The following is a 15,302-nucleotide window of genomic DNA, read 5'->3' on the forward strand; positions in this document are numbered from 1 at the left end:
GCTTCTTTTTTTATAGCTGAAGAGGAAAAGTGTCCTGTAACCTAGTCTGCTTCAACTTGGTCCAGAGTTTTATAAAGCTCTGTGCATGCTGGGGAAAAAAAGCTTTCCTTCCTCCTGTGCCATTTTCTGAGAACTTATTTAGCTTCATCCAGTCTGCCCAGCTGGGTAGGCAAAGGGTTTGGCCCAAATTTTGATAATTTTGAATGCTGAAAAGAGATGTGCAGACCATTATTTTAGGTTAATAAATAATTAGACTAATGGTATATGCTAAGAGGAAACAGTTAGAGGAGTGTTTTATTGTGGATAATGTACACGGAGCAAGTCTGTCTTATTTTCACACTTCAGAAAAAGTGCCTTTGCACTGCTCTAGCACTGAACTCGAACCAAAAGGACCTGGGCAGCCCCATTAGGCTTGAGGAGAAGAATCAGTCAGGATGAAACAAGAACAAACATCACCTTTTCTACAAAGCTATTAGAGAAATAGCTGCTTTAATGGGCTTTCAACCATTAAAAGGTAGAATTAGAGGCTGAATAGGAGTATTCAATTAATAGGCAGTCAGCTGTGTAAAACCTATCATGTGACATTGATGCTCTAAAATCCAAACAGGTTAATGTAATTAAAGTCCCTAATAAAGCAAAAATGTTTTTCTTGATTTTATATAAATAGATACCGTAATGCTTATATGAGATTTGCTGTGATAGAATACTAATTTGAAGTACCTGCATTGAATCAGTTTGAGTCAAGATAAAAAATAAAATTGGAAAATGAAATATTTTCTCTGCCGCATTTGTATTGTTTTCATGAACCTTCAGAAGCAGTGATTGCGGAATTGTTGGGTGGTTCATAGCAAATCTCATGTTGCCAGTAAAACTGAAAGGATAAAAAAGCAACTGTGGAAGGGAACAATGGGAATAACAGAGTGTAGGCAAGATCTGAATTTTATGAATATTAGAAGCCAAGGGCTGTTGTACCCAAGGTGGAATGTCCCTTAAAAAAGTGGCTAAGAACAGCTAATCCAAAATGAGGTCATAAAAATGTCCATGCTTGTTGAAATGGACAACAACAGAAAAGTTGTGCCAGAAGAAAGGAAGCATTCAAAAAGTAGCCTGAGAGAGGTCTATGTATAGTGTGAGGCAGCAACACAATTATTTAAGAGCAGTCCATTATCTACTGCCCAGAAAGCCAAACAGGTTTGTAAAATAGAGTTATGATGTCAATTTATATGATATTTGGAATGAATGCTTACCTTAGTGAAACAAACCTGCACAAAATAAAACCTATTCTAGAACCTTCATTCCCTCTAAATTGTTACTGGTCTACAACAATAAATATTATTCTATTAAATTTATATTACTAGCTTTTCAAAGGTGGGTGAATTTGATGAGATCTCTTCACAAGAGATGAATTTATGAGACAATTGTTATTTATAAGAGCTGAAATAATGTGTTTGGAGTGCTTCTGTTTTCATTTAACACCTGCTTTTCCCTCCATACAATTTTCTTCAGAAAAATTCAGTAGCAAATTGATTTTCACCCATCTCAAAAGACGAAAATCTGGAATTTGCAAAATGTCTGGTTGAGAACAGTGAACGGAGGAAGCCTTGTGGAAAATAAATTTTTGGGCTGGCTATAAATTGCCCCTTAGCTCCTGTGAGGTCTTTCTGAGCCCTGTTGGAAACTTGCTTTTCCTGTGGGGTGATATGTATAAATCAGATCAACTCCATTGAGAGCAATGGAGTAAATACATCTGAGAGAATCCAGTCCTGTATTTCCAATGTTTCTCTAGTTTCAGTTATTTTCAAGATGTTCTAAAGCCTGTGGCCACTTAGAGGTTTATGACAATATTAGCAGTAAAAAAGCTGAGATTTTGAAAGAACAGTTTCTGTAAGAGGTGAAGGAGAGTGTCCCACCCATGGCTGGAAGTACGCTGTTTATGACCTGTATTTCAACAGCTCCTGTTCCACCTTCCAAGGCAGCACTAACGACCAACACGTGATATTCCCCACATACCTTTTCTAATATAAAAAGTTGATAATTATTGTTTAATACAGAAAACAGAAGCTCATGAGATGTACCACCACCCTCTTTTTTTCTCGAAATTGATGTATTCTGTAAAGTCCCTAGAGGAAGAAGTTTTAGGAAAAAAGCAAAAGAGAAAAGCAGGGAGCAGCAGGTCTCTGTGGATGATAGTTGAGGTGCCATGGCTGATTTATAGGTCTGGAAAATATTTGCAATGCCCGTATTATACTTGTTCCGGGGATAAAGAGAGGATTTAATTCACTAGTACTATCAATCTGTTACCTTTCAAGGCAGTAAATTCACTAAATTCACTAAAAAAAGCAATTCGGCTTCGTGGAGTTGTTGTTGTAATATATCATTTATCATTTACTGTATGTAAGTACCAATAGCACAAACATTTAAAATCATCAACAGAACTATAAAGAGATGAAAGAAAAATGTTTCAGAATAAATCTCTGTCTTTTCCAAAGCAACCTACTCTGTGATAAGGTTATGGAGTGAAACATATGTCACTGGCAGCTTGAAATAAAACTCTTATTTGTTCCATTGCAGATGTTTTAACAAAATTGTTAAAACTCATTTCCTATTTGTGTATGATACTGATGGCAGGAAGAAGAGGAGGAATTTTAAAAGTAGGCTGATATGCCTTGGTTTCCTCTACGGTGATGCAGTGAGGTTTCTCCAGGGGATTTCTCAGGGACCCTAGAACTATATACTATGGGGAGCATCCTATGGGGGAATATAACTGTTCTTATTAAATCTGTTGGGATCCCTGTCTCTTAAAGCTAATCTTTAGAGTTAATCTGATAGTGATGAATATCTCCATTAATACTTAGATTAACCTGTCATCACTGAAAAGCAATAATATTTGCAATATTTTTCTTTCTTGAATGAATGTAGAAAGGCAATTGAATCAAATTAGGGGAGTGATCTACACTGCAATACTCCCATTTCTCTGCCACTTATTTTCATTCATCCACTAGTTAGCCATATTTGACATTTTGATACCATTTATATGGTATTTTTGGTATAGCTATGATTTTTTTTTATTTACTCCTAGCATCCCTTGATCGTTCAGCAGTCTAAAAGCCTTGAAGAGGCAACATCTGTGTTGAAGAAGTAGAAGCAACCATCAGGTCCGCTCGAGAGGAGCCCTGCCAAGGCCACTTGCAGTAATCGAGCTTTCTTTGAACACAACATCTGCTTACATAGACTCTCTTACAAGATCAGATGGTAACAGCCAAGGTGGAAAAGGAGGATGAAAGAAGAGATGGCAGATATATGGATAGTCAGCTTTAATGCCAGTTTCATGCTGTTTTTAACCCAAGCCAGGTTCCCACCTTTTGTTATTAAACCTGGTGGTTCTGCTCTGATTCTCATTATTACTCCTGGCTAGAAGATCAGGGGGGGATTGGCCCTGCACTGGTTGCCCTTTATAATTCTGGTTTCTTCAAAAAGAAAAGTTCCAGAAAAAGGAGGAACAAAATGGTTCAAGGTAGGAGCAACACCTTTTCACTTCATGCCTTTCTGCAGTTAAAACTGATGAAAAACTCCCGTGAAATGTCTTTCTGCTGTCATTTCAAAGGAAACTGTTTCCTAAACGGAAAGTTCACTCAATGAGAAAATTCAGTCTGCAATTTTTCTGAGTAATAGTGATTTTTGTATTGGTGTTATCTGTCCATAACCAAGGCTATGAGTAGCCATTTTTCTTCCTCTTTCTTTTTACTATCCTTTCCTACTCTTCCTTTTTACTGTCCAGTCAAGATAAGTCAAGACTTAGGGAGAACAGGCAAAGCAGTTTTTCAGAAAAAGTCCAATTCCTTTTCCCTACTATATCCTGTGTTACAGGACTAATCCACCAATGTAAAAGTGTTTTGAGAATTTCCACTCCGTGAGAGCATTGTGATACTTCCATACTTATTAATATTAATTTTGCAGAAGAACAATCAAAATGCAGGATTTTTTTAAATCGAGTAATTCATTTCACCTAAGTTGCACAGTGAATATTATCAGAAGCTGAAGCAGTTCCTTGTGGAAGACAGGACCATGACTGATTCAGGCACCAGAGCAGCTCACAAAAAAATGAAAGAAATATTGAGCTGACCTAAGAACAAACAAGAGTTCTAAAAAAATTTATCTCCTCCTACAGATTTTGTGGAAATCATATACTTTTCTGAAAATGGATTCTGACGAGAAGTCCCCAACCAGTTCCAATATACACAGTCTGGACATTGGTGTCCTCTTTTTATTAGTATTTGCTAATTGCCAATCTTTTCACATAGAAAAGTCAGTTTTGGTTTTGAGCTGCTGAGCAATGACAACCATTCTCTTAGGGTAAGTTTTAGGGCACTCTGGAGCAGAGGTGAATTGAAGATGTGATTTATATTGGCATCTCTGCAATAGTTCGGTGTTTTCCAGTAAAGTAAGGAACTTGTATGAAGAATGCACACCTCAGTCATGACCGTGCCCTAGCACACACAAGTTCACAGGGTGCTCAGCTCATGTACAACTCACCTGCCCTGGCCGAGGTGTCCATCCGAGAACGGCGCTGACGGTGCACACTGCAAATTTAATAAGGGCACGCTGCACCCAGCTAAAGTTCAGATGGCCGCGGCAACACGTGTGGCAAAACAGTGAAGAGAGCAAAACAGAGGTTCATCCCCCTGCACACCCAGAGCTGTGGGTGCACCACATCAGGTCAGGGATCACATCCAACTTTGATCCACGCCAAGGGGCCGTGCAGTCACAAGGAACTGATTTAATTCTTCTCTCAGATTCACTTATGCTGTCTCAGAGCCCAAGCACTCATGCTCTGTATATCCTTCAAAAACCTGGAGATAATGAATAGGTTTCTTCACTTTATCTCTGCTTTAGGGTTTGAACTCCCATAGTTTGGTCCACTGTCTAATGAGGAGTGATGCACTGAAGGCCATCAGAGTTCTCCCACAAGGGAATTAGAAGCTGAAAGATAAACACACCAGACGTACAAATCACTCGCTATACTCCCAGAGCTGTGCAAAGGGGGATATGCTTTTGTATAATGAATTCTTACCCTAAAAATCGTAACTAGTCCTCACTTAAATGAAGAGCTTGGTCCTGTAAATTACATGTATTACTGCTTGTATTAATAGCTGAAGAACCAGAAATGGTGTGTTCTATACACTAGAACACAAAACAGAGGAAAACACAAGCTCTAATCACTGTGTGACCACTGTTTATTTCCCCAAACGAGGCATAAGCTGAGATTAAGTTCTTCCCATTTAATGTCACTCACCTATGCAGTCTTGAAATAAGAGTGGTGAGATAAGCAGTAGTTGTTTGGGCTAACAAGGTGTGTGAGTACCGTACCTCGGTTATAATAAGTGTGCTTGGCATTTCTCTAAAATATATGGACAGAGATGACTAAAAGAAACTAGGACCCAACAGCAGAGAGAGAAAATCCCAGACCTGAACCCCTTTTCACCCCTTTTAGGAAAATCCTTTTGGGGGGGGGTGTGCTTGCTGGAGACTGCTGGGACTCAGATAAAATCCATTATGCCAACCTTTCCACCTGCTCTGAAGCTGCAGAAAGGATTGCAAGAATCAGTGGACACAGTCAGCCCATATCAACAGAGATGGGATTGCCCTGGGAGCACAGCGAGTTTATTCTTTGTCACTGGACTTGGCAGGTATTTTCGATCAGATAAAACAAGCAAACAAAAATGCACAGAGGAGGGTTTTGGCATGCATAAATGTGTAAATTCAGACTCACAAAAAAATGTATACTACTTAATGAAGATGTCTTTTCCCTCTGAAGGACTCTGTTGTACTTAAAAAGCATGTGCACAGGCAGGGTCGTGCTCTCTTTGTCACCCATGAATAACAAATCTCTTCTATGCCTAGAAATCCACCCCAGGGGATAGCCTCATAGTGGGGGTATTCCTCAGAGGGAGCAGAAAGATATAAAACTGGACTGTCATTTTAAAATCAGTTTCTAATGAGTGTGTCAGTGCTTAAAAGGACTGTACAACTGTCTGCTGGCTCAAGTGTAAAAGGAAAGTGCTAGCCACACTCAATTTTTAGAAGAGGAACACGGTATTACCCTCTCTTCTCCTTCCTGGGTAGACGGACACTTCCACATGACCTTCAGAAGATACCTGAGTGATGGGATTCACCCCTCAAAACTTCACTATTGCCTCGGACTTCTGCAGGCAACTCTTAAACCTCCTACACTGACTTGGAAGCCTGAGCATTTCATACTTGGAACAAAGTGGCAAAAAGTCACGTCTTTGGAGGCCTTCAAGGTATTTGCATTTTTATCATCATGTTATCGTTCAGTCCAATCATGAGTTTTGGTTCTGCATCTGAAGAAAAAAGCAAAAATTGTTGTTCTTAATACTCTTCCCACAGCCTTCCTCCTACCTCTGCTACCTCCCCGTGGGCTGCCCAGTTCTCTCCACCCCGAGTCAGCACAGTTCCTCCAGCCCAACCTCAGCATTGCAGCACCAACTTGCTGAGTGGGATGTTTCAGGCAAACACTGTCTCTTTCTTACAAAGTGATCTGAGTACCTAACATGCGTATCCATCAAACAATTTTTGGGCAAGTCTGAAATGCTGCTGCCAGCTTCCAGCTGTGACCTTTGGCTTGTTTTAACTCCCTGTATCCACCCCTACCATTGAAAATTAATTTAATACAAGAAGGACTGGTGTCAGGCCTTCAGTGTTGTGTTGTCTTTTTGTACAGACAGTGAAGCTAATTGTTTCAAGTCTTCACTACCCACACTTCACAACACCAGCTTTCTGGGGAGTTTCAGTTTCTCCTCTTACTGAGGTTAATGGTGTGGAGAATGCGAGAGTATTTTGCAATATTTTTATGCAGGTTCTCCATGGTTTTAGTTTCCCATGATTTTTTTAGATCAAAGTTTGCGGGGGGGGGGAGGGGGGGGGGGGAGGTGTTTTTTGCTATTTTTCTGACTTCTGTAAGGTCTTCTCTTGGTCTGGGAGAACGGGAAATGGGAAATATTTGCACCTCATTGTCTGACCTGGAGCTGGTTGTCCTCCCGAATTGAAGGGAGGCATATCCAACCCAGGGAAGCTCCTTGGCTGAGACAATGGGAAGCTTCATTTCATCTTTACCAGAAGTAACCACCTTCAAAGACCCCCCTTGATTAAAACCTGCTTAGAGAGACAAAAGATAAGAGGATAAGCAAGTCTACAAAACTATCCCTTTTCTCCTGTTGTAGGAGGTTCTGAATACCTTCAACTTACGCTTTTTGCTTGGTTACTTTTGCTTTCTGTATCCAAAAGATCAACAAAGGATGGGTTGTTTGTGGAAAGCTCTCTTGCTTTTTTGTAAATTGTTTTTGGTTGCCAATATTTTGGCAAGGATAAATCTCAACCCACAAAGATTAGGGTCTTTTTCATGTTAAAACTTGAATATTAGAGCTATGCCTTTTAGGCCAAAACTTAGAGTCAAAGAAGATTGGGCCCCCATCATTGTGTAGAAACTGCCATAAATAAGTTCAAGCATTAACTGAGAAAGCCATGTAAAGGTAGAAGTTGTGTCCCATTTAAAATAAACAGGAATTTTGTCATTTGTCATACATTTGTACTCAAGAAAGGGATGGGGATCTCTTAGGAAAAAAAATAATCAGAGATACTGAGCTTGGAGTCTTAATGAGCTTGAAGGAATATAATCTAAACATCAGTAAAATCAATGGAAAGACTCACAAAGGCTCCCAAAGGGCTACAAATCAGGCCTATGAAATAGCCAATCCAATGGGACTGCTAAAAGCAGCTATTTTGCAACATCAAAATCCAAAATCAAAATTAAGAAAAAAGTTTGTTTTAGAAGATTCTTCTTAAATAACCTGTATTTCCCTCAAGGAATCCAGTAGTAAAACTCCTCGAGGGATGTAGTTAAGCCAAATGAACAGCATTTGAAACTCCTTGGCTGTCCTGAAAAATATTTTTAATGGCTTTGTTGATGCTTTTAGATTAAATGCTCCTCACAGTGATTTGCATGGAATGTTTACAGACTTGTGTATTACACTGTTATCAGATAATTCCCAATATCCTCACTTAAACAAGCAGACACAAAATAATCAAACTTGACAAGTCAAAGAAAAGAAGTGCTGGCAGGTATGGAAGACACTGAACAGTGGGTGGGGATACAATATTTTCTAAATAAAATGCCATGAATATCAGTGTATAGCCTGCGATTTAATAGCAAATTCGTCATACTATGCATTAAGCTGGCAATATGCGTTGTCATACAATAAACATTGTTCACATTGACTAGAAGTAGCACAAAAGACCCGTGTGGTAGCAACAGGGCACCTTCCAGTGGGACAAAACTTTAGAAAAATGTGATTGAGCAACACAAATGATGGAATTCTTTCACTGCCGTTTGCTTCTGTTTTCTATTTCTGTTATTATTGCTGGAGAGCCGACCTTCGGAAACGTGCATCTCATTTTTCAGTATGGGTTGGCAAAGCAAATGCTGCCACACTTTGTTTCAGCAGCAAAGAGTTATTCTCTAAAATATCGAACAACGATACATCGACCCAAGACACAAACCTTTGGGACTGCTGTTTGCGCTGCACAGACCGCTTCTGTAACAGTTTTGCATAAATGTAAACTCCAGCAACCTGAAGCAAAAAGCTGATATTTTAACATTTTTTAAAAGCCCCTCATATAAACGCAGTGCCAGATACGACTGCAATAATCTGAAGTTAGTGTTGTCTGCTCTAAAATCCTCACGAGCAGGCATGTTTGGTTTACAACCCTAATTTCTCCAGGATCACCTCCTACCACTGACACTGACGGTACATGCTGTTCTCACCCTCCATGTGTGCGCGGGTGTGTTACGGGGTGTGTAAATCAGAGCAGCTGCAGCCAGAGCAGCTGCAGGGACACATGCGCTCCGCTGATCTGTCTGTGTGTGTGCGTATGTGTGTGTGAGTGTGGTTTCTGTATAGCTGGAGGGCTTCCCTCTTGGAAATTCTGGGATTAATGACACATTAAGCCCTTTCCAAGAAAGTAGATTGAAAAGGACGAAAGAAAGAAAAAAAAAATTAAAACAGGCGGGCAGGCTGATGGCTTTTCCTGCAAAGTTTAGAACTTCAAAAGTTAACTTCTAAGCAACTGCAGATGCATGGATAAAACCTATCTTGGACAACATGCAGCAGCCCTTTCCTTTCCATCAGCATCTCCAACTTGTTGCCTACCTCTGTTGGATTCCCTTGTTGGCCATTAGCACTGAGTCAGCTCCATTAGGTAAGGATTTTGTACTTTTTAATTATTTGGTAGTCATTTGGGGGATAGAGTTCATGTGTATTTTAAACTGAGATGATCTTGCTTACATTTACTTTTGTATGTGGGTTAGAGTGATAGTGGGCTATTATTAGCAAGAGCCTCCAAAATAGAATGGAAGTAAGGTTAAATTAAACAACTTCTAAGGTAATGAAGAAGGTCACAGTGATAACCAAGCATGCTTACAGCACACAATGTTTATTGTCCACTGTCACTTTTCTTTTTTTTTTCTTTTTTTTTAAATAAAGGAATTACAAACCTCTGAAGATTCTTACTTCCTACTAGAAAAAAAAAATCAAGTGATTTAAAGAACATTCGTAACATTTTTCCCATAAATGGAATATAAGAAATGAACCATAAAAGAAGAAAGTTTTAAAATAAGAATCTATTCCTCTACGGAGAGAAGTATATACACCATATATCAGACCAACCTTACAGATTGGTTAATTACACATATAATAATACACAGCTATACAGTCTCTGGCAATAAAAAGTTCATGAGTAATTTTTCTACTGCTGTACACATTAAATGTAAGGCTTGTTTCACTCGAGCGTAGAGTTTGAAGAGGACATAGATTTTACATACGTAGCTTGTTTATACAGCTTTATTAATCTACTGCAAGAATACACTGAAAATCATGTTAGACATTATTCAACTAGTAAAAACAGAGCTAATAAAAAACCCTGAGAAAAGCAGTAGGACCAGAGCATAATGCTGTGAGTGATTATGGATACAGCTCTGGCAAACTGCGGAGCACTCCCCCCTTACTGGAAATGCATTGCAATATTTTACAAAATTTAAGTCCAGTAGAGTTTCAACTAGTCTTAAAAATGATTGTCAGCCAGCACTCATTAGCTCTATGAAGATAAAACAATTTAAAACAATTTAAAGCACTCTTCATTTGAATATCAAAGGGTCACCCAGAAAGGTTTGCAGGACTGAACACACGGCAAATGACCTTATCGCCTTTATCTTCAAACAATGTCTTTAATTTCTGAAACCTTTTGAAGGGTTGCCAGTTTTATGGAGTGTAGCAGCTACTTATCTGATAGAACAAGCTTTTCGTCAAGGTGAAATGACCTTTTAACTCCTAGTAACTAAGTAACTGTATTTTCCACTGTTTTTTTGTTACTGAAGGTAATATGTATAAACATACTTATTAAACTGGGAACACAAAACAAGAATTAAGAAATAGCTTGCTGTCTCTTAGGTAATGCGGAAGGATTCATAAGGCTTGTTTGGGTTTTTTTCATAGTGTGAACTTGAAGTAAATGAAACTGCTCAAAAAAGTTTATATTCTGACAGATTGTGTTGTGACATTACAAGGATATTAACAGAGCCATATGCTGTTTACTTTTGTACTCTGAGTATAACAAACCTACTAATCCCATAAGAATTTAACTGTGAATGAGGAACGTCTGACCAAACAGCTTTTTGCAGATGGCTCGTTAAGAAGGAGAGGATGAAAAAGTCCTTTAAAGACCAAGGAAGAACTTTATCATCTTCTGCAGCCTTATTTTAGGGAATGAAGCTCCCAGTGATGGAGGATATTCTCATTATTTGGGGTTTTTACATCATTTCCTGGGACTGAGAATCATGAAAGGGTTACCAATAACATCCGTAGCTGCTCTCTGTAGAAGATTAAGTAAAGCGTCAGGGACAAAAGAAACTCAGTGAATCATAGATGTGGGAGGGCTGACACAACACAGAGCTTGTCAGACTTTTCTCAGATGAAATTCGGTAAATAAGTCAATCAAAAGAAAGAGACAATAGATTTTTTACAGAGGTATTTTAGGCAAAAGTATTTATCTTAAAATAGATAGTTGCTTGTAACATCACCATCGAGACAGATGCTTCCCATCCTCTATGGAGCCTTTTCATAATGTACAATTTAAAAAGTTTTTGATTTGGATATGAGCTTCCTGCAAAGGTGCCAGCCTTCCTCAAAGCTCACAAAATCCACTGGAGCTGAAAGGTGTTACATATATAGTAAAATCAGATAAAACTAATTGTTTGCAAGTTCACTCCTGTGGATTTTCCTCAACTTTGAAACACGTAAGAAAAAAACCTGAGCATATCCTGAAGTGAAGAAAGAGGAGAAGAGAGAGGACGGTGTCAGGGCAGGGCCAGGTGTCTACAGCCAGCAGGAAAAGATGGTGCATCCTCAAACGATCCGAATTTGATTTAAGAAAGTAAACAGGAATAGCCTAGCACGGCAAAAAATGTTCAGTATGTCTTGCAATTTTATAAACCCTGGTCTTGCTTTCACTAGAAGAATGAAGTGGAAATCAGAGTATGTAATCTGCTTTGTGTACTACCCACAAACAACCCATGATCTCACTTCTGAGCTTCTGATGTAAAATCTGAGTGCCATGGACTTTCCGTGCTTTAAGCAAAAATCTACGGGAGCTGAGAAAACATTTCACCATGAGTATTTCAAAAGGAATAAATCAAACTCTTCAGGACCTTCCTCACCTACTTCATGAATCTACTGCAGATGCCAAACCCTCCCGTCCCTTGGTCAGACTTTAACCGTGCTACTCAGGTCCCCAGCAACCTCCTGGAGCTCCAGGGCTCCTGCCACCCTTGGGGTCCCTGAGCACAGGAGGGTGCAACCCCCCCCGGGAAGCCCCAGGGTATCTGGCTTGGCAACAGCTTGCAGGGGTGAGGCTCTCAGGCCATGAGTGGGTTCGGTCAGGGACATTCCTGTGACTTTAGAAATTACACTGGGATTATTCTGGCTCTGTGTCTTCGCCCTGTGGAAAGCACAGCACACATTTCTACTACTGTGCAAACAAAAAATATCCTGCTGAATGCTTTCCTACAGAAATAAAACCAAGAATCCCTGGCCATGGCAAATAATCAGTAACAACTGCCAAAGGGAGAGGAACAACCTTTACAGCACATGTCTCTCCCAATATAATTTTTAATTATCAAAAGCTGTTTACAACTTAATATTTTATTTCCCTCTTACTTAAATTTTTGTCAACGTCAAGTAGCTCCAGTAGCCTCATTGTCTGGAATTAATCCAGTTTCTATTGTTTCAACTAAGAGAGAAATCTGATCTTATCTGATAATGTGTGGTCAAAGCAAAGCTGGTAGCTGGGGTTTTACAATGATTTCTGTTTGCTGATAACTTTTTTCTTCCTCTCCTTTTTATCTGAAAAACAACAGGATTATGCTTATTGCAGGAATAGTTCTTGCATAAGGAAGGCAAAATCGGGTGGCTGTTGCAGTCTGGGGTGAGGGAGCCTCTTTCACCTTATAACGAATGTGTTTGTGACTTCCTAAGCAGCATCAGTATGTCACTACTGGATCTTAGGACTTTGAAATTTGCTAGGGAAATAATTTTTAGCTCATGCATTTGTCTTCCAACCTTCTGATGAAATTTAATAGTTGTTTTCAAAGTTATACAGGCTTACAAAATAGGTTTGGTGTGAGAGGGCTGCCTTTCTACTGCAGCTCTCAAGGATTTGCCTATTTCTCATTGACCTGCCAAATGTGTATACTGTTTAAACTCCTTAACAGCTATTTATTACTCTGTGTTGTACTAAAATTGAGGATCATTTTATTAGACACTGTTCATAACAGTATAGGACATTCATGGCCAAAATGTTTGCTTTAATGGTCCAGTTCCTCAAAGTTATTTTGTCTCCAAATGCCAAATCCGAAGAAGTATTGTGTACATCTAACTTCCTTTGCAATCGATAGGAGCTGCAACTAGTCAAGACAAATCAGTATTTGTTCCTAAATTGACAAGACAAATTGCTGCGGAGAGGAAGCATCATCAGTCTGTTTTACAGATGGGACGGAGACGTGAAGTGGCTCAAGGTCATGCAGAAAATCCTTTGGTGGAGCTGAGATCTGTGCCGAGGCCTCATGAGTCACAACCCAGCCCCGTTAACTGCAGCACAACTCATAACTGAAATGAAAGCCAATATAGTAAATAGGAGTATAATAAAAATGCTGACCCTTTCTCCATCTTCCTTGTAAACTCTGAAGTCAAATGGCTACACACACAAACTCAAGGGGACACAAAGTATTGTTGGTGACCAAAACTTGACATTTCACTCAAATCCCATTTGATTTCAATCAGGAAAGGATCCAATCACTTCCAAAATGCTCTTTCTACTTTATCATACAAATATAGTTGAAGAAAAGAAGGAAAAGCCTTTCCTGCACTAACTTCATTAGAGACAGAATTTCTTTTCTGTTTTTTCCTACTTCTTTCTAGACCACTTCTGTAGCCTAATAAAACATTTCTGGCTTTGGAAATGGCTCTTTCATTCCAATATATTTCCTCCATTTTTTTTGTGAACTAGACTTGCTGCTTCAAAAGGCTGAGTATATTGTGAGAAGTACCATTTTGTTTCTTTTTAACTGGGTTTGTACTGTACCCCTTTGAATAGTTTGTTGGGAAAAGTTCTCAAGGCAGCCAGATCACAGAATCACAGAATCATTAAGGTTGGAAAAAGACCTGTAAGATCATCAAGTCCAACCATGATTACTGGTTTGCCTGATTTTGTCTACAACTTTGCCTCCTTGGACATTTGTAGGTTTGTTCTGACTTTTTGGCTACTTTCTTCCTGGATGAAGTGTCTTTCTTGTCACGCCACAGATGGAGGTTTTAGTGTTGGACATTACTGATGCCCAGTCCACTACAAAAACGTGTATTGTGTTTAACGCTTGGTTGGCAGCATATATTGCTTGTTTAATGATTCTTAAGTTTTCTTCAAAGTAGTGTATTTTACCTTCAGTTATGACCTTTATTAATTTTGTTGTGGCAGCTGCACTATGTGTTTTGCCCTAAGTAGAGATTATTTATGGTGAAATCTGAAATAAGTGGATTAGTTTGAAGGATATTTTTCATCTGACTTTGAAACACCAGTAAAACCATGTGTTAGTGCATGCAATTGTTTGTACAGCTTTTCTGGAAAGAGTTTTGTGTGTTAAGCTCTTATGAGATTTACTTAATGAATGTATGTACTCATTTGCTTCTTTCTGACACATATTATTTTGATTATTCTGACGTCTATTACTTTGATTGCTGTGTTCACACTGCATGGCATCCACAGGGAGTCACGAGGGAATATTCTACATATTGCAAGGAAAAAAATTGATTGCCTAATATAGTTGAGGGATTGTAGGAGTCTGCTCTGCTCCTTTTGCTGGTTTTATATTAATTCATCGATTGAGAGGAGTTTGTCTTATTCTCCTATTTTGTTCACAAAGCAGCTTCCATGAGCTGGATAGCAATTTATCTGCATACTGCAATAATGTAATGCATCTCCTGTGGTAGCTGAAGCATTTTACAACTCAACTGTCCCTTGACAGCTTTGTGTGTTGACAGTTTCAGTAAATGGTCCCTCATGTAGTGTCTTGGTAACGCCTCATCAGCTCAGCAGCTCTTGCACTTTCCATGAACTGGTGGATACCCCAACTTTTCCTCCTCCTTATGCTAATAAGAAAAGGCATAACATTTCCCATCCCGGACTCACAGTCTTACTTTCTCTTTTTTAAATGGCTGATCAAGTTGTATTTAACTTGTGTTCACTAACTCTCAGATGGCAAAAGTCTACAGAAAAAAATCTAGAAGATGACATAGAGATGAGAGGGTTCTCAGAAATTCCTGAACTAATAGCTCTATAAATAGTTTAATGGTAAATGTGGAGAATGACTTGGGATCTGAACTAGACCATTCCTTTAATGAAAGCAGCCTGTATTATGTCAGCTCCTGCTTGCTTCTCATCTCAGTTTAAAATTGTATTTTGCTGATGTTTGACTGTCATGCAAACTTTTCATGGAATTTTATCTAATTGATTTTCTACAGACCTATATGAAGACCAAAGGGAGTAAAAACTCAGTCACTTGTTTATTTAATAGCTAGGCTAATGTTTTGCTATTCATAACTTAATAATTAAAAAATTTCTTTAGAATTAGCATTATTAGACCTCACCACATTAGTCAGAGATGTTATTTGTTGATCTGG

At 38.9% G+C, this 15,302-nt stretch overlaps 1 protein-coding gene across 1 annotated transcript in view; it reads left to right on the plus strand.

Annotated features, from left to right (window-relative positions):
* The first annotated feature begins 9,179 nt into the window (after positions 1–9,179).
* Positions 9,180–15,302, plus strand: part of LOC132317401 (von Willebrand factor D and EGF domain-containing protein-like) — a 174,184-nt gene continuing 168,061 nt past the window's right edge. Inside the window, exon 1 of the mRNA XM_059820504.1 lies at positions 9,180–9,276. Coding sequence (XP_059676487.1) covers positions 9,180–9,276 — 97 coding nt within the window. The remainder of the gene's footprint in view (positions 9,277–15,302) is intronic.

Source organism: Gavia stellata, chromosome 8 (genome assembly GCF_030936135.1).
Source record: "Gavia stellata isolate bGavSte3 chromosome 8, bGavSte3.hap2, whole genome shotgun sequence".
In the NCBI taxonomy this organism is placed as follows: domain Eukaryota; kingdom Metazoa; phylum Chordata; class Aves; order Gaviiformes; family Gaviidae; genus Gavia; species Gavia stellata.